Raw genomic sequence first — 27,624 nt, 5'->3', positions numbered from 1 at the left:
AGCGCCGCTCATCCTTCAATCACGGGATCCACATCACGCGGTCACACGTGTTGACTGGCTCCTCGAGCAACGACTTCTCAGATAGAAGTTTCACTCATCGGGTGAAATTTATTCTTCCACTGAGCTACTTACATGTTGTTGGTAGTGTGAGAAGATTTGGGATTTTTGTGGAAATTCCCCATAAGGATGAAACAGTTGTACAGTGCTTCTTGGCTTTTCAGCATAGATTGGCTTCACTTACAGGACGAAATCTCCACAATCACAAGATTATTTAAAACTCTTCGACAGCACGCTTCCGGTTTCACCTTTCTTCAAGCTGATATTTAGATGCGTTTGTTGCCAACATCAAGTGCACGCTCATGGGACATGTAAACCCTGTTCTGTGAGCCGGCTGCAAGGTGAAATTTTTTTTACTTGAACCAACATTTACTTGGAAATGTGTCCTGTGGTATGGAACGGCAGTTGGTCCCCGGTTCTAAAACTAAACAAAGCCTCCAATGGTGTGGTCAAAAACAGTCATATCTTCTCTCTTAACAAACGTGTGCTAACTGTGACCAAACTATGGATGCGATTCACAGCGTTCAAGGTTTTTGACATTTGGTCTGACAATGAACCGAGCGCATGGTGTGTAACGAATTCGTTGCACAGAAAATAACAGAGAAACGGTAGTTCAACCAGCATAGTTTTTTTTTAATAACCGCGTGGTATCAAGGTAACCAAATCATCGCGCGATCAGTTAGGTGACAGAGGAAATAATTGTCCAAGTAGGGTCACGAAAATCGTAGAGTGGCTTCAGGTTTGCTTCGCAGACATGGATCCGAGTCAATTTTGTGGATATCGTGGGTTACACAAATTGGCTCCAAACTAAATAAGTAACAATTGGAAAGAGATTTAACTATAATGTAGCTTATATCAACATAAGAAATAGGGGAATATAAAAAAACGGAAGGACAGAAAATGCCTGTTAACGCAGAGCCTATTCACAGAAACTTTCCAGTACACGCCTTCTTACGGGAATTTAAATGTCACGGTCACAGTAAGTGACTGACAAGGTGAGTGCATTCTGTGCCAACTTTCTATGGAGAAGACGGTGTATTTACTAGGAGTCTGGCCTTATAGAGAACATTGTCTTCTGGCCCTCGTCTTGAAAAAGTTATGGAATATGAATTCCGGTATAGTAGTAGAACATAAGTTTGATGGAAACTCATGAACTGCGTCTTGTTTATATGAATCAAAAACGCGAAGGTGATCGTGGGCTGTCGAAAAGTTTTTAGCAATTTTATAAGTAATTCTTAACGATAATGGCGTCCCCTTCTCTCAACTACCCCCAGACGTGTTAGACGCAGTACAACAATAGACTATACTTTGATTCGTTTGCTCCCTCAGATTTACAGTCTACTTTTTCCTAGTGAAAGTTCGTACTTCATCATAATAGGTTCAAAACAGCCCTCTCACTTCTTCAAGTTCTTGGAGCATACGTGCATGGGTTTCCCTTTTCTGTTTATAAACTTCTGCACTTGATATGCTTGTCTTTGGAGGAGTGGAATAAATATGCTCAGATATATAGCATGATCTAGAGAATGAGATTTCGGAGATCACCAGATCAAAAGATTAATTACTTTATCTGCAGGAAGTGCTCCCAAAGCACCTTTCAGCCCCGGTCTGAGGATCCCAAGATTTGCTCCAGCCATACGTGCAACAAAGTGCTTCAACACCTCGTAATATGGCGAGTACACCAGTCAGACAGCAGTTTTCTCCAGTTTTTTTTCAGCGTAATTGTTGCAGCCGTTGACTACTTGATTGTGTGTAGTAATGTAGCTTCAAACTTACCATAGAATAGCACACCAAGTGCTAGTCCATCTTGAATCGGCATTCTTTGTCAGAAATTCGTGTTGCAAAAAAGACTTTTGTTGCCGAACTTGGCCAAGACAGCATACTTAAGGGAAAATGCTGTGCACATCACCTTATTCTTATGCTTTACATGTTGATCATAGGACAACACAGCAAGGTTATTTTTGCATGAATTGTGAAATACAGTTGAAAACCGGTGTATCATATAAAATGCTTCTGGAAGACCTCTGTCGGGGCAGTCTTAACAGCGACCGTGAAGATGTTCTGATACCCCATCTTAGATCCAACTGCTTTATTGCCGAATACCACTCGAAGTACCAGCGGCTCTCGTAGTATCCCACTGGGTTTCATACAAAGTCCCGAAGTTTCCTGCTAAACACATCTCATAGTGAATTCTTCAACCCAGCTAAGTGAACACTGAGGGCTTGTGTGAAATTTCAGATTTCAACACCAGGACGGCCGTGCCGTTGCTTTTGGTTGAAAGACGGTATGCAGTCAAAAAACTAATCTCATCGCTCTCCGCATATCTTTCACATCACTATGAGTGTACATTCCAGCCATAAGCCCTGTAGTTGTCTTTTGGGAACTTAACTAGGCCTTTGGCATTTCCAAGTTACTTCGTCTTAGTAGACTTAAACGTTACGCCTGAGACTTTCCTGTGTGATTAACTTCGCCGAGCCAAAACTTCACGCGTAAGCTAGCCGCAATAAATCACGCCACACTATGTATTCGAGTGAAAATATTCACACAACTTTCAGGTATTCTGCGGATCAGCGGCGAGACGTTGATGCCTGAGGCATCATTCAGTTTAGGATGGCCTGGGTTTCCAGTGGACGTGGTTGAACAAACTGAGTCACTAGGTCCTTATACAGTTTGTCGGCACACTACGGTCTAATTATGTGTGTCGCAAGTTAGGCTGTCAATCCACCAAGCCTGCACCGAAAAACGTATTTCGTCGGATTGAGTGCACTCACGATACAGATGCCTTGTTGTCCCTCATTCATTAGAGCAACCACATGTAAACTCCAGGCAGAACGAAGACAGATGCCAATCTTTTTTATGAAGTGCAAGCATGTTGTGGATTTGTCCACATCCTGAAAAATAACGGATTGTGCGCCAAGACGACAGCATTTTACGTTTCCACTGATTTGAACACTTCTGTAAGTGATAGGAACGTTTTGGAGACTAAAATGTCATGAAATATAGGCAAGTATGTTTATTCATAACTATATAAATCCGTTTCAAACCTCAAAAATGCAATAATTGTGAACCGATTGGACATTCACTTTGTGAATCACATATTCTACCATTTTCGCATAAAACATGCTATCAATGGGTTTCTTTAAAGGCCTTTTCTTTACCCAAAGCTTGTCCAACGTATTTCAGAACGGGTGATTCTGGCTCCCAAAAACCGAAGTTACACAAATAGCAGGTAACCCATGGTGCTCCGCCCTTATCACATTATTTCTCATTCATCCTGCAACAAAGCTGTGAAAAATGGTGTTCCGCTGTCGGAAGAAGTTTAGGCAAAATTCTCACTACGATTTATAACTCAAGCATCACGAGACGGTGTCACTCAGTTCCGTGAATTTTTGTTCGATTCTGGGAGATTCAGCCTCTAATTCCAACAACAGGAAAACTTGGCAGTTTCGCTATAGCTAGTGGCTAGCTCAATGGCCAAGGCGCCAATCTACTCACAGGAAGTCTCGTTGCTCGAACCAGTCACGGCATCTTGACTGCGCTTGTCTAGGTTTGGGTAACCTGGCAGTAGCTCAGTCCTCGTGCCTCCGGCGGGTGAGGTGACACCTTTGCACCGAAAAGGTGTTACAGTTGGAAAACTGCTGTTATTGGCCGTTTTGATTTAGTGGGTAAATGTGACCATTGACACGCGCGATTTTCCAGTGTCGACTGAATCGTGCGACACAAAGTGCGTTTTTTCTAGAGGACGTAACGATGATAGAAATAAAATACACATGAAGTAAACTAATCCAAAGGCATTCATTTTTTCAATTCAACAAACTGGACCCTTTGAATCTGCGTTTTTGAATTAACGAACCATTCCACCCATAAATTGGTAGGGTTTTTTAATCTAACATTAGTCATTTAGAAACGATTCTGATAATTTAATACGGGACGAGCAGGCGTTCGTCTAAATAAAACTTGTTTGGTACGACGCCGTAAGTTAAAAATCTCTCATTACCGACATATTATAGATACTTTACTCAGCAAAGCTCTGTAATTCCACTTCCGTTTGAGTTGTCCCTACACGGATAGCTATTCAGCAGCAGACCACGTGATGTCTAGATATCAGTGAACCACACTATCCATCAACCAGCATGGTGAAACAGTGTGTTGTCTAGCTAATAACTTGAGAATCAAGTATTCGATGCGCAGTTTTGATGGTTGTCACTTACAGTTTTTAGCGTAGTGTACGAAATCTCAAGTGAAACTTGTGTTTTGTTTCCCAAACCACAAATACCTAGCTTTCATTTTTACATTGGGAAAACATGGGAAGATAGATAAACCGTTTGACTTTCGCGACTTTTAGGATCAGAAGCTAGCATGACAGACAATACGGTGAAGTATTCCAATTTCTCACCTAAAATCTATGGAGCATCTGAGCGACCCAGTACTGGCCTTGTACTTCTTGCCCTCAGCAGATAGGCATCGCCCCCGAATCTAAACTTATTTCTACATGACGGTTGTACTTAAAGTATGCAGTTTCGGAAACGAGCACCGGCAAATTTTTTACCAAGGTCTGTACAATTTCTGACTGTGGTACGAAGTGATATATTGGAATTCCGAGCTTCGGCAGTATTTTATGCTAACTAAACGTTAGCAGGATCAAAAGTTAGGCTTGAAATGTGTTGCGAATTTAGAGTGCAACTGATAATCCGACATATGCACTGTCTAAATAAGATCCATTCTAACTCACAAAAGTTCTCACCCTTCCAGAAGCTTGTATGAGAATCGTATTTTTTGCCTATAATTATTTATCATTCATAGATTCTTGCTGGAACTCAGAGGTAAACGTTTAGGACCACAGTAACAATATGACCCTTGGTTGCAAACGAGTAAATGGGAGCCTGAGGAACTTTGATGAGTTTTAGTTTTATGCCAGAATCGAATATTGCACTGGCCAAAAATCACATCCATACTTTGATGTCGTTCCAGAAAATTCACTCTTCTATTCATTGTTTCCGCAAAGTGGTTTTCCGATAAGGTGGAATGACTAATTATGTCACAGAAAAAAGCTGTTTTTGCATGGTTCTCAAACATCCTACCCTAAACTCATCATTGAAATAAAAAATAGTCATTTCTGTATCGAATACGGTGAAATGAATTAGCATGTGTCGGTGGCTTCACTTTGGGCGCATGTCTAATGGATGCCTAGTGATGGCAATATATCATCCGTTATATGAAAGTACATTAAAGAAATGTGCTCATCCGAATGCATGCATTAACCTGCATCTTCTACTGTCCACTTTTTCCGACTGGAAAATGAAGTTCCGCCGCATTACCATGCATGGCTCATTCACGAATGGTTGCATGTGGTTGACTGCAGGTCTGTACAACAACCTTATGTAGGAATTCACTCTCTTGTAAAACCACGCTTTGCGTATCAGCGGATAGAGATAGCTTATTCGTCCATCTAAGGTGCGACCAGATCGCAGATGTTACTGAATACCGCTTTATTAACGGAATCATAATTTGGAGGGGCACTGTTAATATTCTGGTCACTTTGACCCTAGACATGCCTTAAATACTTGTTTTGTTCAGTTGTGGAGATGACTGTTTTACCTCTGATCTGCAGCAACCACCTCACAATCGCTCTGGTCACTTGTACACACGGTATAGCATTGTGTCACTCCAAACCCAGTGAGACGGCGGTGACAGTTGAATCACTTTCGCCTGTCATCCGTCGAGCTGAAAATCCCGGAGGGGAAATCCGCTTTTAATGAGGAAATCTCTTCAGTAACGGAGATATGGGAAACCAAGCAGGGCATAGAGCACTGACTATAATCCCTTTGGATAAAAAACCTCAATGAGACACGATCTATCACTGGGTAGATTAACCAGATGGGAAATACCACATCATTCGGCACTCACGTTTGAACAATCTATCTGCCTGGTAAGCATGTGGAATACGTTACACAGTTGTATGCGCTTTGAGCACTCTATCTCTAACACGACCATTAAGGAACACTTGAAGGACTTCCACCCTCCTTTGACTGAACCTCCAGCCCAAAACGAAGATTCCAACACACGTACACATTCTTTGTCTTCCAACTATTAGTGGACAATCCACGAATTTTACAAAAGTGCAGAACCACTAAATGAACCCAATCTTGAAATTCCGTAGAAAATACTGAGCTATGCAAAAAACCCTCCTGTCTCTTCTCCAACTCTGACAAACCATCATTCGATTTTTCAATTCTGGTATCTGGAAGCGAAGTGCTTTCTATATGGACAACCTGCCCTGAGCGCATGAATCCTTACCTGATGAGTCTTTTGTTTATTCCTTGTCTTAAACTACGTGCCATATGTGACAATGGTCAATAAATACAAATGTAGTTTCCCGATTACCCTGTACCGCTTTGTTTTGAGACACAGTATTGCTCTTTTCGATGAAGGATTAACAATTACCGACAAAACATTCTGTCAGATATTCTAATGTCCTGATGACGGAATCGTTGGCCACCCGACTAGACTTTCCGCCCGGCAACTCGTCTCTACCTCAAGTGAGTAGTAGTGGACATCCCCCAGAAAATACGGTTCTAGTGATTTATTAATGGAAAATACTTTATTGTGCTGAAAAACAAAAGAATCAACAGATGACGCCAGCACCTAGACGCCAACTAGCTAATGCAGTTGACCACTATCTTGACAGCATGATTCTCCACAGGTCGCCGCACGTTTGTAGGCCTATCTCATTCTCTCACATCAGCAGCTTGCATCACAATCCGCTCTGGATTAACCACTTCTGTTCATTTGTGTGCGCAGTGGATCAACGGCCCCTGACCAGCAGATCCGTCTGGGATGCCATCCAACTACATGCATGTCGTACAAGCAGTACAGGTTCTATAGGCTGATCTCCAGGAAACTTGCATTTTTAAATAGAGCAATCAAGTCTTTCAATAGCACCGAAATTCGCGAGAATCAAGTAATTAATCAGTAAGGAGGCGTCAAAAACGGGCCGGGATAGCAACCGGTTGGGAAAACAACTGGGCAGAATAGAATGGACCAAACATAATGGTAGGAACAATCAGTACAAATGGGAAAGCTCTCTTGCAGATTAAAAACAGAATGCGCAGCTTGGTCATCAAAAGGAAAAATGAACTGTGGTAAGTGCATGCTGCATTGACTAGGTATTCAGGACCCGCACATTCACGCTGAGATAATCAGCGGAATGAACAAATGGTCGCATCAGGAAGGAAGGAAAGAGATCATGGACGTCTGTCCATTCTATTCCAGCACACAGCGATCTAATCAGTGAGGGAGAAATGTATTTACATGCAAGTGAATCCAGAGAAAAAATAAAAGATCAATCGGTCGTGACCATCAGCGTGATACGCTAAGAAATCGATGAGGTTATTTATTGGATGCATGGATGGATGGATAGGAGAAATAAACAGGACCATAGATGGCATAGTCGAAACACTTATTTCACAGTACTGTCGTCATCCTCCACGTGTTGCAACACTGCGCTGTCTTCCGAAGCTGGTGGAACGGGTGACTGCTGCTGTGGGACGTTGGAATCGGTGGAAAATGTGGAATGAATGACAGGGGCCGCTTCGAATTCCGCCTGTTCGACAGAAGGAGCATCTTGGCGAACTTTTTTCGGTTCGTACCTATGCATGCTCCGCGAGGTCCTAGAGGCTTCCGGTGAGCTTTCTATTTCTAATCCATCCATATCTTCATCCGCACTTTCCGGTACCTTACCATCGACAGTGATGTTCTCCGGTGTGTTCGAAGACCCGTTTAGCGCAGGTGTTTCAGGTGTGGATAAAGCCTATGCACAAAACAGCGAAAGAGAGGATTGAATACTTTTAACTCGAACAATGAGCGGAAGTGTTGATATTGAGGTGCAACACAGAGGTCATCTCGGTTAACATCTTCACAAAAAAACGACATGAAAGTAACCAGCTTAAGAAGGGTTTCAGCAGAACTAACCAGTTTCCAAGCTGCTTACACAATAAATAAATGAGAAACTGAATAATACAAAAAGAAGACAAACGGTGTGGAAAGTTGACGTTTTGCTTTTATTTTTTTCAGCTGCGATGAGCAATTAACAATCGATCATACCGCTTAATTAAGTAACTGTGTTTCAGGTGTTCTCCATGTTTCTATCCTTTGCTATGAAAACAGTGCTTTCGCTTGCCGCACAAACATCCGGATTATTGACCTCCTATGAGAACTGGTATGAAACAAACCGGATGAGCTAAAAGTACTCAACAAAAACACACTGTAAGCAGAAAACCGAGCTTTTTCTCTATCTACTCATCTGCATGCGCGGGGTGGTTTGAAAAGTATTGGATAGCCAAATTCTACTGTCTTGCGTGACTGCTAGGTGAAAAACGAAACCGATATATCAGTTACACACAAACCTGTGTAGCATTCTAGAAGCAAACAGCCCACGCACGAAAGGTGTATTCAGCAAGACATGGAACAATCCACCAAACTGAAGAGGAATGCTTCGGTGAAACGGGTGATTTTGGGGATACGGAATTTTTTCGATTGCAATCTCTCCTTCGAAAAAACTCGAACAACCGAAGATATTTTCTGGTTCCCTAAACTCTTAGAGCAAAAAGGGGAATATGTAAATCCACGTAACACTAATCGACACTTGTCAGTTGTCTTCGCTCATCCTCCCTGTCAGTTGACTAGCAAACCGAACGTCAGACCTCATAAGAAATGCCGATTCACTATCCCACCACATTAGTGCAAACGTCTTGATCGGTGCTGAATTGGCCTGGCAAACAACTTAGCTTAGATTACATACAGCAGTCTTAAGCAAAAAACACCAAACTTGCAGAACACATAGAAGGTGAGTGCGGAATAAATGAATGAATGGAGTTCCTACTGGTTCCTTTGTTACACACACCTTTGTAGCAAAGTACAATACTCCTCCTCTACGGTCAATTCCAACATAACGAACACTGCTTTGGTGATCAAGTTCCACCGTCCTTTCAACAGAGAACTTATAATACTCAAGGATAACATCCCAACCGACCAATTTGCGGATACAAAACCCTCTACAATGACTACCAGTACCGCACAACCTGATCGATTCACTGATTTCTCTACCATTGACTGCATTCAGCAGTCACATATGTGGAAGATAACAAAATGCTGAACAGTCTTGAAACGGAGTTAGTAATGCATGAGTGCAAGTACTTGCCGCCCGCGCCACAGTAGAGACTGTATGACTGAAGGCGAAATACGGATCCGACTGCCTTTTACCTAGGAGATACATTCATGCAAACACTAGATATCGGGTATGCTAATCAAAGTAGAAATTACTCTTTGCACGAGTGACGTGAACTATGACACTGATTAAAGTCGGTTTTGTGGGAGGACAAAACATGTGGATGACTCTTAGCACATGTATCAACCTTACACAAGGCCCATCAATAAACGCTGAATCTCCTACTGCAATCTCCGCGGAACTTTGGAGACGCGGTATAAATTGTGGAAATCTTTTAGGGGGTCATACGGTGACACAGTCCAAAATAGCAACTGAATCTTAGTGTACCGAAGGGAATGGTCTATTTGATGCTGTCATTCACAAAAATTCATAAAATGCAGACTGCAAACCGCCCTAATGAAAACAAATTAGGCAGCTCAACTGAGTGTTTTTGCTCGCATAGACCGTACCGCTTCCGGTGGATAAAACTATTATGTCTGCAATCTCAACATCAGATTGTACCTGTACCTGTGGTGTACTTTATTTGTGACAAACAGAGAGAACTCCTGGGATCAACGATTGAAAGCACCTCCCAATTTAGATGTTGGATAAAACCGGCCCACCAGTGAGTCCTCCACTTCATCGATCAACTGAGAAGCTGCGCAACTCTTAGTGAAGATTACACCCCTGCATATAGGCATGCACTACCAACCTCGTTGTGCCACTTTCTGTTTGGCCTGAGACAGCGACGTATTTTCATCACACTGGAACATCTCTATTCCTCTGCTATTCTCGACAGAAATGACAAATTTGTTTGTGATAATTACCATGGCTTGAGCTCAGTGGATGTAGCCTCTGAATTACTTGCGATCGATCGCTTGAATCGATTTGCTAGCGAAAGACCCCCGCACACAAGAAACAAAACTAGTAATGTTTTCGCCCAGAGGGGAGAGTGCGCCGACTAAACTTTTTTCTACGCCGTGTTCCAGAACGACACAAACAGCAACGGCGACTGTAGCCTGTCTCAATGATTTCTACCTATGGACCTATGGATCGAGAAGCACTGTGGAATATATTGGAATCCAACAGTATCCCTAAGATAACCAGGTTGCTAAGAAGCTATAATAACAAGTGTCCGTATGATTGGCGAAAATTTGCCGGTCTCCGACTTGTCCTCTGGGGTTCTGCAGGACTGTCTGCTGTTTACTGCTGGATATTGTAGTTGCAGTTGAATCTTGTAGTTGTCATCGGATACCAATGCGTGGAAGTTGGACAGAATGTATCGAACATGGACTATCAATTCGGGCATGACATAGCTGCACTCGCTGCGGATCACCACAGTATACAGCAAGTTATCGATAGAAAATGTCAATGTGCTTCCTCTTTTGGTCTTGGGATAAAAAGCCAAGGTCTTTCTCTCATCAGCGCGCAACTCCGACGAGCTGTTCAAAATAAACGGTCGCTCGAGTATTTTTGCGAGTCCAAACACTCCGGTCAAGCCATTCTTCGGAACGACCAAGGTTGGGATGAAGTCACAACACGCTTGAACAATGCTGGTAGAGTGTCCCTACAACCGATGCGTGTACTAAAGCACATAAATTAATCTGACGACTAGGATGCGGTGCGATGGAACCCCTTGCTAACACTGGAATTTATTAGGGCTCTACTAACTACTTGTTAAGAGCCATTACTTAGCGTACAACAATACTTGACAGCCACGCTACGTTTGCTCTGGTTTGAACGAACAAGCGAACTTGACATGGTGTCTGAATTGCATCATATTTGTTCGTTGTTTTTGGACTTTGTTATATTTGTTGCAATTGACGAAACTGTATCAAGTGGTTCAACTGCGTAATTTGTAATCTTTCGATGTTGTTCACATGGATTGAGGTTATTCGAAGATTTAGAAGTCAAGAGAAGTTAAGAGGTTAAGAGGTGGCTTCCATAAAAGTTACGATGATCAATTTCACAAACACACATACAGCCATCATTAACATCATTCATGCCTCGTTCTCACTGATATGTTTTTTTCAGCTTGGTGCGTACATCAGTTAGTCTCATGACGTATGAATGCCACGTGACGTCACGTACGGATAAGACGAGTGCTTGGAAATGTGTATACAAAATAAAGCTATATACCCATTCTCGTTTGACGTGAACTTGGCCCTAAAGCATGGTAGGCTTACCTTGGCAGTTTTCAACGCAAACAATAGATTGTCAATCAATCAACGGGCCAGTGGAGTGGATCGAGGTGTTTAGACATTTAGCCACTACCTAAGCGACAAATTGAGCTTCAGACGCGATACAAATGTGACAGTCTCGGCTTGTCCGCCATCATTCGGAATTAAGTCAAGGTGACATGACTCACTGGATTAGAAAAGTATGGACGTGCAAATAAAAAATAGCTATGAACACCGAATCTTACTAATTGTCGTCACTGTGCCGCAAAAGGCATTAGGATTGCCCAAAAGAAATAGTAAAAAACAATCACCCAAGTTGAGAGCCACTTGATATCTAATCTATATGTTGTTGTGGAAAGCAGTATGATTTTCTAAAGTTCACAACGCAGAAGTTTTTAGACCTAACTATGGCTATTCACCATGACTGCGTTTGAGATCGCCTTCAGTTCACAACATATAGTGACCAGATTCATTTTTCGCCTTTACAACTCACTCCTAATAGAATGACAAGAAATACATTGACAATTTATGTTATTATATTCTTTCCTGTGTCTAGGTAGTGTCATCAAGCGGGCCGCCTTAATTGCTTCATATAGCAGGAAGAGTGAGTGGAACCAGACTACTACTACTTATACCTTCCTCCTATGTATTTCACGGACTTTCGCTTCTCTCCAATCCCCACCACATGCCCGGCCTGAAGCTGTCACCTTGTCATGGTGTTCAAGCTTCTGTGCTGCAATTATTCTATGAACTACACTGACTATAACTCAGATCCTAAAGGTTCAACAGTGCTATGAAGGCCAAAGGGGGGCTGCCTGACACAGAACAGCGAGTAGCCGTATTGCGAGTAACCGTATTATGAGGGGGTCTCGAGGTAGGAGTGCGAAGACAGTAAGGCGTTTCTCGCAAGCGACCATTATGTCCATATTCATGAAAGCACCGATGCTGACTTCCCCGGAGAAGGATGGGTTAGAAAGTTAGCCCTAAAACCGTACACTCCGATCACCCAACGGCTGACCGTGACCGCCACACATTAGTTAATACGGTCAAAACACTTATGAGATCAAAACGTTCTGCTCGAAAGGCATCTGTTGTGCGAAGCTGCACTAGGCATACGCCCCAAAAGACTGTAAGAACTGCCAGTACGAACTTCAAACACAAACGCCACCAACCGCAAAACAGTCATGGACTCAATTGTACCATGGAGAGCGTCAAAGATTGTCGTTTCTTCTGAGGTACGCAGCTTGACTCTGATCATGCCACTGTGCAAACCCGATTATCACTTCGCTTTCCATCAGCATTACGTGTGCCAAAAGAGAGTAGTTCCATTCATCAACTTCGACAAGTTTCAATAGCTCAAGTTTATGGGGCTAGCCTGGCTAGAAAGCTACTGGAAACACAGTCTTGCGGATGACGACTTCGAGGGTGAATGGAAGCGAGTAAAGGAAGGTATGCTCTTAATTTTAAGAACTGTTCTTCCAAGCCATCCGACTAGACTAAATGGACAATGGAGATCGTGGAAATCGGCAGATCTTTTATGAGGGCTCTCTATGCGAACTCCTGTGGACGCGCATAAGTATACGACAAGCTTTTGCCTGAGTTTACCACGTCCAGTGGTGTAAGACAAGGATGTCCCCTCTCGTCTTTCCTCTTCATCAGCGTTTCTTGTTACTCATCGGGTTCCCACCATTTGGCCCCGGGATATCTGCGTATGCCATCACAATCGTCTGATGCTGTTATTAATAACTGTTGCTGATACTGAGGACTTCTAACATCCACTCGGTTTTATGCACAATACTCCGAGCAGGCGTCTCCGAAAGCCAAAACAACATTAGCACAACCCCACCGGTTAATTTCAAAAGGGTTTACAAGCCGTCACAGTTCGATGTTGTTGTGTCAAAGAGGTCCTTTCAGGGTGACTCGCTGAATATCCTAGCGTCAACTAACGCAACTGTGGGGGAAGGCGATCTGACTCGTTCACATATGGTGACTTCCAAATAAAACATTGTGCGGACTTTTGTTGAAAGTTCGTACCAGCTAAAAACATATCATCTCCAGCGCATAACAAAATTGGTGGCCCCTTATTATTTGAACAGCGGGTATTCACTTGGAGTGAGCCGCCCAGACGGGCATATCAAAAACTTATTCAGTCGATCTTGATATTTATATTACCTGGTAAAATCGTAAACAGCTGCTGGTGTAGGTTCAAAAGTTCCCAGTTTTCAAACCGTTCCGGCTGACAAAATATATAAAAATCGCCTCTTTTGTCTTCCCTGAGTCACTCAAACGAATAATGTGACAACTCTTTACAAGAACTAAACAAAGTAGGGGACTTTTAGTGTTGCGGTTGGCTGTAGTCCCCAAGCGACTGCATTACAAGATATCCGAACAGTAAGGCGAGAAAAGTCTGGTTTGGTCCTGAGCGTTTTACTACGTCTGACCGAAGAGGGAATTTTGGATGCAGTGTGGAATAGATGCTTTGAATTTCTTCCGGGGTAATTTAGGCAAGCGGCAGTCAACACGTGAAGCAATTTTCGTAGAACTGTAAGCTCTCTGAATCAGAAAATAGGTGTAGGAGGACCAGATAATGAAAATTGTGTGTGTGATCCCTTTGGGCATTTTTGGGACGCTGTAATCCACGTCACTGGCGTTCTTGTGGTCACTTTCTATCCAGGGTTTATCAATGAATATCAGGAGGTGTAACAATCTCCAGTGACTGTTTCCTCCCCTCCTCATTCTTTCTTTTCGTCAGAATGAAGCTTCCAGGTGAATTATACTTTCACGGCAGCTGGCCATTAGAACCGAACACATTGCAGTGGTCTCTACGGCGATGCGAGCAATGGGCTACTAGGGCTTCTTCAGTAGTTTGAATTATTTGCAATTTGCCGCGGAGCTCAAAACATGCTGTCGAGTTAGCGAAATGAACTTATTTGCAAACAAATTTGGTTTTGCGGAAGACTCGCCTGGAAGACTCACCAGCTAAATCTCTCGTTTATTATGTTTTCAAGCAACTGGATGTGTGTTTCATCTGGTACGATTATCAAGATATCGCGAAAAATGTACATACGTGGTGCACTACTAAAAAGGTTGCTGAAAATTCTTCGACAGCCCACTACCGGCTTCGCTCTTCTTGGGAATCATAATAAACGAGAGATTAAGTTGGGTTCCAGATGAGTCCCCTGCGAAACCAAACTTGTTTGCAAGTGAGTGCACTTCGCTAATTTCGTGCAACTTGGGTTCAATTAGAACAAAAGGTTGACGGACACTCGGGCACTGTCGAGTTATTCCATCAAGCGAACAAGAGCAAAAAGCGGCATTCGTGATGGCGACGCCATGGATTCTTTGAGGCCACTTATGAGCATCACAAATCAATACAGTGCATAAGATCGATCCATATTCCATCCATCGACTGTCGTCGCGATAGGCTTCCCGCCTTTATCATACAATCTGCAGCAGGTATAACAATCGTCACCAAAACCATCTTTACAGATAAAATGCCACACTAGCTAGGCCGCCTCATTTGCCCCATAAAGCAGGGAGGACTAGCGCAAACATGTAACAAGTGACGCACACCAACTTTTTTCATTGTTATATATATATATATATCGTTCAGCTGTAGTACCCTTCCGGTGCCTAAGTGCCATGCCACCCGAAGGTTCACGAGGGCTGATTTACTGCCAGGTTCCCCAAGCCTAGACGGGAGAAGTCAAGAGGCAGAGTTCGAATTCGGAACACGGACCTTCCGGCCAGTAAATTCGCGCTCTAACTACTTGGGTCAACGTTTACGGAATTCCATACGGAAGTGGAATTTGCAGCGTTGATATCTATAAGCATGTGAAGTGGAGCAATTAAACCGTTATATCGGTGCCATTAGGTTGGAGGGACAGTTTATCAGGACGGTTCTTTGACGACATCCATCGCTTATTCGCTGCTCCCTGTCTGCACAACCCTTCAGCGTTTTCAGAAAGTCCAGAGAAATGATTATGTTGTAGGACCGGATGTAACGGATAGTTTTTCCTAGGAATGAGATTGGTTCGTGAGCTGCTATTTCTTTTGGGTCTGTATGTTTGGTCCAATTTTTGGAACAAAAGCCACGCAGCTGGACAGGCTGTGTGGACTTCGACCTGAACGTGCGCTTTTATTCGAGGAAACATAGTCACATAGCATAGTCATACCACATAAATAGCTGCAGTGCGCATTTAAAACTTGCACACATTCAATCTCTAGTAATCTAGATAAGACTAAGAGAAGATACGATGAATCGCAATCAGTAAACAAAGATTGAACTCGTCTAAGTCAAGCTGTCAAGAATGAAAGTATGTACAAAGCTCGATGCCCAGAATACATGGTATCATTTCGTGTAGATTTACAATAGTAACTGATCATGACTGCAAGACACTTGTATTCGGCTACTTGTAGTGGTATCGTTGTGAAACATCGTGTTTGTGCAAATTTTGATGGAAGTCTCCAGTTGTTGATAGTCAGTACAAATCAGCAGCTCAGCCTCGTGTCTCTGTGATATTCGATCAGGTCGTGGGGTCGAACCTAGGCTCCGCAAACTAGTCGTGGTTCGGTTACTGTGACACGTCGAATGTACTGTTACTCGTTGTGTTCGTCCAACTCGAAAGAGTGAGAGTGCACAAAAGCACAACAAGCAATTATGGAGACAGTGGTGTTGTCCATACAAACTCAAGATGGTAATAGGCCCTGATCACAACATGGTCAGGAAAATGCGTGCTTGGTTTGTTGCACAAAGCAGTTGAATGCCTGACTGAATCGTTTCATCGAAAGGCTGCGATTCAAAGTAACAGGCCGTCACGAAAGGACTGTAAAGTACGTGGTGTGACGGTTTATATACCTCCGCGACTCACTGAGCCATACTGGAGGTGACCGCGCGACACTCGCAGTTTCTTACCAGTTTGGTCACTGGTTAGAGGTAGGACCAACACAATTTTCCGGTTCTCCAAATTGGCGGTTGGAACATGTATGGCGATTTATTCAGGAAAATTGAAATGCATTTGCATTCCCGGTCAAACACCGCTGCCTTTCTGTCAGGCTTTGGAGAGAACTTCGTAAACTCAAGATGGTAATAGGCCCTGATCACAACATGGTCAGGAAAATGCGTGCTTGGTTTGTTGCACAAAGCAGTTGAATGCCTGACTGAATCGTTTCATCGAAAGGCTGCGATTCAAAGTAACAGGCCGTCACGAAAGGACTGTAAAGTACGTGGTGTGACGGTTTATATACCTCCGCGACTCACTGAGCCATACTGGAGGTGACCGCGCGACACTCGCAGTTTCTTACCAGTTTGGTCACTGGTTAGAGGTAGGACCAACACAATTTTCCGGTTCTCCAAATTGGCGGTTGGAACATGTATGGCGATTTATTCAGGAAAATTGAAATGCATTTGCATTCCCGGTCAAACACCGCTGCCTTTCTGTCAGGCTTTGGAGCCAAAGAACTTCGTTGAGGACCCCAATAGTCCTTCTGTCTACGTGTGGGCGCCCTGGCAGTATCCAAGGCTAAGTACAACTATGAATTGCACGCACAAATGAATTCATGCTACGCCGGCAGTCGTGTGATGCCTTAAGTCGGATATTCTTACTCGTTGCATACAGCAGGGTGGATAAGCGAAAACAGGCTACTGCTGATGCCTAATTTCTTTCTCTTTCCATTAATAACCCTTTCGTTCCAGGCCAAAGTAGTTAGAACTGATGACTCTGTTCGCCCTGTATTGGTTTTGCAAGGAAAATGTGCGCGTCATCTGGCGCCTTTCGGTCGGATCTAACCAATCCGGTTTCCTGCTGCCATTTCGGTTTGCGTCTTCCACAAGTTCAATTTGATTTACGGAGTTCGTTTGGTCCTATGCATTAGCAATATCTCCTCACCATGCATCCCTAAATCAATTTTTAAGCCTCGACACCAAGTCTATCTGGAGGCCTCGAACGTCCGCACTCTGCAGCGAACAGGACAACAATTTGTTCTTGCTCTCACGCGGGAATCGCTTAACAATGAAGTGTGCTGTTATTAGAGACAACAATTCAAGTATCAAGCACAGTGGCTGAGTGAACTACCCCATCACTCCCCACCCGCATCCGACTGCGCACCTATGGTAGCTCAGAGGCTTCTGCGGGAGGATGTGAAAGAGATGGTATCGTCCTCAATCACTGGGTGGAAGGACGCTTGCTTGACTGGATACAAGCCTATAATCACTTATGTGCGCTTCGTCTGGCAACATTTGTGAAGGTGTCTCACAAGAGGGAAGTTGATCGATGTCTGTTTGTCGTGTCTGCTTACACCCCGACTGACCGTAGCTCTGACACTATCAAAGACAAACTTTACGACCTGAATGCAATGTCGGAGCGAGCTAAAAACTCAGAGATATAGTTGTGATTACCGGAGATCTGAATGCACAAGTGAACAGGTTTAGCGGATCTGACATTCTACTAGGTGGTCGACATGGAGTGAACTCGGTATGTGCGGACAATGATGAACGACTGCGTCGGCTATGTACTGACGCTGTTTTTATACAATAACTAATTCCGAAATAGCCGAATTCGCTTGACCACATGGTGTCCGCCAATGTCGTGTCGGCTACGAACCCAAATCGATCACATTACCATCAGTTACCGATGGCTCGGATCAATAACTGACTGCCGGTCGTTTTGGAACATATTTGTGGATTCCGACCACGCGCTCTTCCCGAGCCGCTTCTGCCTTCGTTTTGCAGGGCCACGTAAGGTGCGGACCAATCGGCTGGCAAATCCGGATGCTAGAATCATACTCTAGAGTCCCTCCCAAATGTTGCACCATGAAATGGGCATTCAAACTGGAACGAAATCGCCACCTGTGTGCATAAGCTGGGAGTGCTGTGGCACGGTGCTACTAGGCCCAATATAGCATTGGATTTCAGACCGAACAGTGGTACTGCTTAAATCTTGGCGAAATATCCCACCCGGTCCAAAAAATAACCTAACCGGACGAAATATCAAACGTCAAGTGAGACTGAGTGTGCAAGCCGACTGCGAAGTCTGGTGGGCATGAAATGCCAAGGAAATGCAAGAGTCTCAGAAAACCGGGAATGCCCGAAGATTATTTCAGTCTTCGATCGGTCCCCGGAACCCATCTGCTTCCACTCATTTGGAGCCCACAGTTGACGCAGAACCCTGGAAGGTGAACGTGAAACTCCCCATGGCCTCGTGAGTTTATGATTGCATAACTCCTCTCAAGCACCACCGACTTCCCACTGACTTCCCACAGAATTTTCAAGGATGGGAGTGAAGTCATCGGCCAGTCCTTGTCTACTTGATTGCTGTGCGACTGTCCAAAAGAACTTAGAAAAATCGTTGATACAGTCCACTTTGAAGAACAGAGCCCGTGATGAGTACCATAATCACAGGGGAATCAGCATGACCTCAGCCCTAAAGGGACTGTTAGCATCACCTATCATTCGATGCCTTATGGCGACCCATGAAATACTGACTTGAGAACAGCGAGCGGTATTTAGGATTGGTAGGGGTGCGTTGACCGAATATTCACACTCCGTTAGGTGCTATAACAACGGCATACGTATACACGACCCACAATTTCAGCATTCCTAGTTTTCCAAGGAGCGTTCTACTCGGCTGATCAGTCTATTCTCCCTAAGAGGCTCGCTCAACAAGGAACGGGCCGGAAGCTTGTAAACATAGGTTCTATATATTCTCGGACTTCCGGACGTATGCGTGTGCGAACAGCTCTTCAAAAACTTCCGTATATAAAGCAGTGTCCATCACGGGCATGCACTCTCTCTCTCTCATTCCATGATCAATGAGATGATGAGACGAACGGTGTTCAAATATCCTCTGACGAAAACCTCATTGATCTGGAATATGCAGACGACATTGTTCTCGTCTTCGAAGAGAAGGTGTACGTTTTTGGTTGAACTGACTAGAGTTATCCCGTCCTTTGGCATGCGTTTCGCACCCACAAAATGTAACACGATGCTCCGGTGCATACAGTCACTGAATGCGCCACTTACGATCCAGGATGATACTCCAAATTGTGGGGCGCTTTACATATCTTGCAAGCCGTAATATATCCCACTGTAGTGTGACAAATGAAGTTAACGCATGAATCTGTAAGCCTCGGGTCGTGTTTGCTAATTTGAGATACCTATGGCGTCAAGGTGCTGTATCCCTGAGTCTCCAGGGAAGTATGTATCAGGCTACGGTGCAGGCTCTTTTGTCGTATGCTTATGAGACTTGGTCATTTCGAGGACAGGTCAGGTTTTCGACAACCACTGTCCAAGAACCATAGCTCGTGTAGGTTGGAGGCGGCGAATCCGTAACGAGGCAATTAGAAAGCGAGTGCTCGGTTGTGCAATGGGGAGATCCATCGATGTGTCCAACACAAAAATATGCGTTGACTAGGCCGGGGGTTGCGCATACCTAGTCCTCGTTTGCCGAAAAGTACTGTTTTCTGTTATCCATTCAGAGTGGCGAAACAATGAGATGGCCAATCCTTGGGATGGCAGAGGGGCATGAAAGAGATTACGAAAAGCCTGAGTACTATTGGTGCGACTCGCCTTCCAGAGTGGGACCGCGTAATACCCACTGTGTCTGGTTGGAAACGCTGCAAGTTATTGACACTAACTGACACTAACTGATGTCAGTGGCGTTCTTGTTGTCAGTTCCTACTCAGATTGTCTCAATGAGTGTTTGGGGTTGCAGGCAGCAGTAAGTCAGTAAGTCAGCAGTACGTCCCTTACGCGTCCATTTCAATTCTTTTCCCCACAATAAGGATCAAAAATAAATTATGGTTGCAACTTAGCGGAGCATCAGTGTTGACAATGATGCAGCTGCGTCACAAAAGCTATGATGTCGAAATCGGGTGTTACAGAATGCAGACATTCTGTTTCATCCTGAGATAACACCACTGGTGGACTGGTTAAAAATCCGTTCTGGAGTCAAAATCACATATAGCCAGCGCACAGTATCCATGGTAGATGAATGGAATCAGCTGATCGAACACGTCTATGCGGCTGAACAACTCCCAAGCCTCTAGTGTGCCCGAGTAGTTCTCTGAAAATCATTCCGTAAGTTTCTATTAAATAAGAGATTTTACCGTAGGATCCTTAGAGCGAAAATATACCGAGGACGATTGTGGGGTGAAGGTATCGTACTTTAATTGAATGTAATGTAGTTCACAACACGACAGAACTGCTTATTTAGAGGAGTCTGGAGCCAATAGCAAAAAAATGTTTGTAGTGTGGGCATTGGGAATTTTCAAGTGAGATCTCACGCGTATGTGAAATCTATCTGTGTGGAAAAGCCGAGAACCACTGCACAGCTGTTTCATCTTCATTGAGAACCATCAGCAAAACACACCTAACAAAACTTCAGAGTTTCAAACTACTTCACCAGGCGAGTGGAACTTCCACGTAAGAAGTCGTCAATCCAAAAGCCAATCAACACAGGAAAACGTCACATGCACTCTGCTGTTGAAGGAAGAATGGCGCCACATCCTATCTACGTGTGAGTTGGCCACGCTGCGCGTTAGCTACACACAGCTTCCAGCCGAACAGTTAAATATTCAAACTAATAACCTAGAGATCGCGGTTTCCAAACTCCATGTAGTTTCGTGGAAGCTACAAAAGAGCTTACAAACCACACTACGCGTTAAAAGTTGACGACTACTGCCAAGGTCGTAATCGTCGTTCCTAATAGGCCCGATCAGTCGAAGAGTACGTTTGGATGATCTTCACCAAAACATCGAATACGTGTGCATCACTTGGACGGTACCACTGAAAAATTCGAGGCTGAGAAAGGATTCCAGAACTACATGAATTTCAACATCAGCAAGAGTTTCAAATGGCCTAGTGAATTTGTTCGCACCGTAGACATTCATTATAAGCTCAAACAAACTACGCAAATCAATAAACTGGTTCTTTGCTCATGATCTTCTGTCTGTTTCCCCCGTTTTTCGGTGCGGAGTGGACAAAAGGTTTCATGCTCAAGTGAAAATTGATATCAACCAGAAATATAAGGGGAAAAATAGGCCTGTTTGTTAGTATTGGGTTAGTTCGAGCAAAATAAACTGAAGGAGTGGTCAGTGGGAGTTATCTAACTAGAGAACTTGCTCTTCTAAACGTAGTGATGCTTAATGCTGCGTTGCTTAGTTCTGGAAGTAGCCGGATTACAAGTAAAAGCTACCTTGGCTCGACCAGGATGGTAAAGTTCCAACGCTGATCTATATTAAAACGGAAAATTGGTTTGTGCTGCGGTTCCCTCTACATCTACAAAGAGATCTGGAAACTGATGGTATCAAACCACATACCAAGGTGAAAAGCTCATTATTCTCGGGAACGATTAACTCGATGGTTCCTTCCTGAAACACGCAATGTCAGGCAATTTGAAGACGGCAGAAACACCAAAACTCAGTTCAGTAATGTGCGATTAAAAAATCATTTCCCAAAAGTTGATCTCAGTCATAGACTGACAATAAAAGAAAGTCGGTGACTGATTGACCGCAAAACTGGTATTGTGTTAAATGCCGATCAATAGAAAACGCTTATTTTCCGGGGTGAAACAACTAGGTGAACAATACGACGATGTACACGTTGCTACAGTAGATTGCCGTGCTGTTTTTCTTCTCAAGCGATTGTTCCATCGCGTAAAATCATATGATACTGGAAACTGCAACTCTACTGAGATTGATTCCCACTATAAGGGAGATCCAGAATTGGTTTTAGGACTATACTTCAGTAGCAATAGAAATAAACTAACCTACAGATACGAACAGAATGCTGAATTCGCAAGCGCGAGGACGAAGTAAATAATCCTAAACAATGTGGATGATAACAGTTCAATGAAAAGCTCAAACACGCAACAGACAGCCAACTTAACCTAATGGGACAGTACATCGGGGAAGTGAATATATTTCGTCGCAGATAATGCATAGCCAGTCAGATAGCTCAAGCGTGAACATGTTCGTCCGCTCGGACGTGACAATTCAGGTACTTACAGCGTGCGCTTTTGGAGCAGTGGTAACACAGTCTCGCCTGGAGTTCAAGTCCTGGCACGGCATAGGATGTGCACTACTGACTAGGTCCATAAAGAGCCAACCTTGAATCCAGTGCTCCCCTTCTTTGGTGCGGATTCACTACAGCAATCGCACCAGAACAGGAGTAAGACTGTTCAAACGAGACTGATATGAATGCACAATCTACAGATCCATCAACCCGTCCTGTGATGAGCAATGAGAGCACATTGTGCTTAGCAAAACCAAAACCGTGGTCGAATAGCCACATGAGGACTGAGAAATGAAACCCATACTGTAGTGGCATCGTAGTATTTTGTTGGGTTCCTGAAGACTGGTGTGAGTTTTGCCTATCCTAGAGGATTTGCTGTGGCATGAGAATACTACCCGTCAAACTAATGAGGATTATTCTGTTGTTTAAATCTCGTCGTTTAGCGGGTATCCCGGGTGGTCCGCACACTGATAGTGAATATACGCTACAGATATATATAAGCGCGAACCGAATACGGTTCAACTGTCCCCTCGGAAACTCTCACTTGACAGCTCCACATCAAAAGTAGTCTCAAAAAGATGTAAGTTGTGATACACCACGTCTTGGGAAAACTAAGAGGCTTTTATTCGAGGCTGCAACATCGAATTCACATCCAAATGGAACGACACGTATGGATGAGCTTGGATATGATTTTGTGGAAAGGAGAATAGAAAACGGAGTGAGAAACTTAGGACTTCAAGAGTTTCTCCTAAGAAGAAGCTGGAGAACAAAGCTGGAACGTTTGGTGGATGCAAGGGAATTCCTACGGAACGGTTTAGCTCAAAGGTCAATGAAGTGAATGGCTGGGACGGATATCTTGAGTTGTTCAGAAGAAGCTACTGCTGATTTTGTCATTTGAAATGATACAAATGATACGAGACAAATGACATTCCTTCGCGCGGATAGCTAGCATTCCGTAAGAAGGTCAAATCCGGCATCTTTCAGGTGAACAAATGTAATTCAAAAACAACGATGATTGTGTGGTATGTAGAATAATCCAAATTGGTAGAATAATACCAACATAACAAGAGAAACAGCAAACTAACTAACGCCACATACCTCAATTTGTCATTGGAAGATTTAGAACCCTAACATGGTGACGAATTTTATTGACTAACGAACTGAAAGGGTCCAAAATTACCCGAAAGTCAGTGTTCAAAAATTCATACATACATGGGTGTTTTCATTAAATAAACGGACATCTTTTTGGAAATAGATCACCGGGAGATCGATTACTGCAACAGGGAGTTGAGTACAAAACCATGACATTAAACCGGCCCTGGTGACAGTTGAAGTGCAAAATCATCAGCGGGATACAGACTAAAGTAAACTACTGAAAATTCAGTGAACTGAATGGAAAACAAAACTACATGCATTGGCTTTTCCCTCAGAAGACAGTTTAGCTATCATGCAATTTCTGCAATTTCTCACTTATCAAAGTGTTAGTTAGTGTTAGTGTTAAAAATTAACTCGTTAGACTGAAATCAGAACAGTTCTTTGACAAAAGTCATTAAGGGAAAATTTACCGATTACGACGAAAATTTAACAAAGGAAATGAACATGTTACTGACCTGCTTTACAAGTGAATCCGAGACATCTTTTGCTGGCTCCTGGACCGTGTTTTCTTTAGCGCTGGGAATCGAGCTGCTAACGTCGTTCACTTCGAGCGTATTGTTCAGTTCAGTAGATGGGCACTGTGCTACAGGTCTACGACGACGGTCGGGTCGCCGGTAAAGTATTATTTCCTGCGAAATAAGTGAATTAACAGAACTCAAACCAAAGAACAGTAAGCAACCAAGCAGTTGTTGAAGTGATGGAATGTCACCACAGAGATGGACGTTGTCCCTCCCGAATCAACATATTTAAACCGACAAGTACAAGAGTAGCAGTTCCAAAGGATGCACTGACACCGTTCCATAGATTGATGCAAGCCAAAGTTACAGAAGCCCAATGAAACGTTTGCACTCAAGTTATCACAATAGGCCACGTATTCTTTCGCAAATGGTTGATTAGATCCATTCATATGAAACAACTTCCAAGACAGAAGTACGCTTACAAAAGTGGGAACAGTACTGTCATGAATGGACCCAATCCACAGGCTTTCGTGCCCTACCTGATTAGGCTAAAACGATCAAAAGATGTGTGGAGCTCTACTAACTGTAGTTGTTGGAGAAGCACGAATGACAAATACCGGGGTTCGGATTCTTGAAATGCAGAATTTCTATCTCACCCTACTGGACCTACAAACTTTCTCTCAAACGACCTCGCCGTCTTGATACCTCGAGGATGATAGACGCGTGTGTTCAAATCCGGTAGGCTGACAATCTCTTCTGGTCTTGATCGCCTACCACCTGAACCACTCAAGAGATGCACTGACAGGTTACACGAGTTTTTTTTTCAGTTTCTGTATGCCTGAGTTTTGTATTAAGCTTGGTGTCAAAAGAACCGAAAAGCATTATACTATTGCTTCCTCTTCAGCTCTATAGGAAATCATTGAAATAACAGCATTACGTGACATGTTGCCCCGTTTTTCCACTTCTTCCGACACTGTACAATCTACCTATAAAACATTATGGTACACTAGATGCCGTCAATCCAGCCGTGCGTACATGTGATGGCCTAAAGAACTAGAAATGAGATTTTCACCTATCTTAATTTGGACTGCTCGTGTTAAAACAACCTTCGCAAAGCAGATCGTAAGGGAATGTTGTTTGCAAACCTAATGGTGAAGCCAAACGACCAGATACGTGCAAACGAGATTCTGTCACTAATGAGAGGAAAAAAGGAATGTGGGAAAATTCCATAGGGTTGTACACAATGGTTCTCAAGACAATTTCGAAGAAAAATCTACTTCCGCCAACAGTGACGACCTGGTCGTTTCAGTGTTAATTCAATCCATCCGAAAGTCTATTTACCACGTGTGAATCTGGGCCAATGTTGACAGAATGAAATGGAGTGTGGGCACAGAGTATTGGGCGTTTTCAGAAGATTTTAAATGTCCCGCAACCTGGGAGCAGCGCTCTGCCACGGCATTAGCCTAACAGACAGTGTGAGATCGCTTTCCAAAATCGCATATTGGTATGCGGTTGAAAAACTTATTTGCCGAATGCTTTTACCACACAGGGTATGCAAATATGGTCCACGAGACCAAATTTACGAGTGCCCGTGTAACTCTGTGCTAATGTGTTCACTAAGGCCGCTTGCCTTAGCCTATGCATCAACTTAAACAATACATTCAAGTAACGTCTAATAGGGCAACGAAGCACGTCTGCATCACCATAAAGGACGAGATTGCTTTCGTGTAAGAAACGATCTTTCTTAATAACAAATCTGTGGTGTGTATGAGTAGATATAATACGCAGGCATGGAAGAAATGTTAAGCTTATGCCTGGAGAAAGAATTACGTATCCACGTGTTGAGAACGTTGGCCATTTCTGACAAGGTAGTAACTTATGAGAAAGCTTGTTATGCAAGGGCGAATCAGGTTGGACAAGCCGCACATGACACGACAACTGTCTCACGGTTAGCTCCGAAGCACGCGCTTGACGTAACACCTAGACGAACGCAGGTGGCAGAACACAGTTATGAACCCCATGTAAGCTGAATCAAGGTGCTACAGTCGCGTTCACCGAGAACAGGGGGAATGACACTTTCACACTAATCACAACAAACATGACAATAAGTTGACCAGTCTTTGGCTAGCTACGTTGGTGATGTTTAATTATGTCACCAGTTATGCCCGTTAGTTGTTCTCTTGACGGTCAAGACGTTCGGCAACTTCACTTAATATATTCGCCGCGTAGTCACTATGGCCTAGGAACTCTCAACTCCGTCAAACTTACTTCGGAGATGAGTTGTTACGATTCGGATACTGTGTGGTTTGCGAGAAGCGGAAAGTGACGTTGCACCGGCGCCGATGTAAATTCAACGGAATGAGATAGTTGAGTGAGGGCGCTCAATAAAACTGAATTTTCGAAAGTAGCGACGTGTGCCTGGTGAGCTAGGCAATTGAGTTCAGTTCGAAACTTTTGAGCCCCATCTAGGCATCCCGGGGTCTCAGCGATGCTAGGAAAGTGTTCCACCAGACTTTTTCCGTCGGATGTATCATTGCTTCAGTGGACAATGAAATTCAATGAGCCGCGTACATATGACCGTAGATTAAGATGGCTTTTGGTTTAAGTACATATACCTGAGTGAATGTCTGGAGGTGTAGGCACCTCAGAATGATTTTGTTAAGCTAGCACTAAGTCGTTTCCCCGTCCACCTTTACTCTTTTCTTTACAATAAGGCTTCCAAATAAATCATGGTTGCACGGCAGTGAAGCATCGGTGTTGAACACTGATGTCATGCTGTCGATGACGATGATGATGATGATGACGATGATGACTCCCTTCCCAAAGGTTTTGCAGCTATGAGCATTGTGCGGCTAATGGGCCCCTTGGGTGGGCGAACAGAGGCCTGTCGTGCGTCTGTTGCTGGTCTGAGCGTTTACCGAGATACCGGTGAAAGGAGGAAAGCCCTTTGCCGCGAAGTTGTTTACTACGAAACGCCAACTAAAGCGTTACAAACTATTGGACAGGAAAGTAAACCTCTCATATACGCCTTGTTTCTGACAATTGATTATCTTTCTTCTTATTGACAGCGACTTCAACTTCTCCGGATATTCATTGACTATCACGCAGTTGTAAACGAACGCTGCCAAAAAGTTTCATAAATTCCGTAATAAACCCCAGCCTTCATTAGACGCGAAGCGGTTACGATAAAACTACATACTACTTGCATGCCCATCACTAGTACCCGCCGTTATACCGGTATCATCCGCCAATCACTTTACGTTTCATCATCATCACCATTGTCAGCTGTAAGAACCGCGTACTCGTCGTACACTGGCTGTAGCTGCCGCAGTTTCGTTCACCGATGATTTGGGGGGGATAGGTAGCTGCACACTGCACGCGCCTGCTGGTAAGTTGGTGCATAAATCCAGCACTCTCAGTGGGCTGTCAAGTGGGGGGGGGGTTGGAAAAGGAACTATGCATTGAAGGTAGTAGCTTTGATGCACGAGCGCCATAGAGGGCGCGACTGGCCATGCTCTGACAATGTCTCTAGCCATTGATGTGGCCCGTCTCGGGGTCCCC

The 27,624-nt window shown here is 43.8% G+C and overlaps 2 protein-coding genes across 2 annotated transcripts in view; one reads left to right on the top strand and one right to left on the bottom strand.

Moving 5' to 3' along the window:
* T265_04016 (hypothetical protein) overlaps positions 1–5,734 on the top strand; it is a gene marked incomplete at both ends in the record, with an annotated part of 96,488 nt that extends 90,754 nt beyond the window's left edge. Inside the window, one exon of the mRNA XM_009168634.1 lies at positions 5,632–5,734. Within this exon, the coding sequence (XP_009166898.1) occupies positions 5,632–5,734 (103 nt within the window). The remainder of the gene's footprint in view (positions 1–5,631) is intronic.
* A 931-nt stretch (positions 5,735–6,665) lies between these two features.
* Positions 6,666–27,624, bottom strand: part of T265_13390 (hypothetical protein) — a gene marked incomplete at both ends in the record, with an annotated part of 34,070 nt that continues 13,111 nt past the window's right edge. Inside the window, 2 exons of the mRNA XM_009168659.1 lie at positions 6,666–7,864; positions 24,061–24,234. Coding sequence (XP_009166923.1) covers positions 7,514–7,864; positions 24,061–24,234 — 525 coding nt within the window. The remainder of the gene's footprint in view (positions 7,865–24,060; positions 24,235–27,624) is intronic.

The sequence above is a fragment of the Opisthorchis viverrini genome, assembly GCF_000715545.1.
Source record: "Opisthorchis viverrini unplaced genomic scaffold opera_v5_62, whole genome shotgun sequence".
Taxonomy (NCBI): Eukaryota; Metazoa; Platyhelminthes; class Trematoda; order Opisthorchiida; family Opisthorchiidae; genus Opisthorchis; species Opisthorchis viverrini.
The sequence above is the reverse complement of the archived record's forward strand: the minus strand, read 5'-3'. Positions and strand labels throughout refer to the sequence as shown.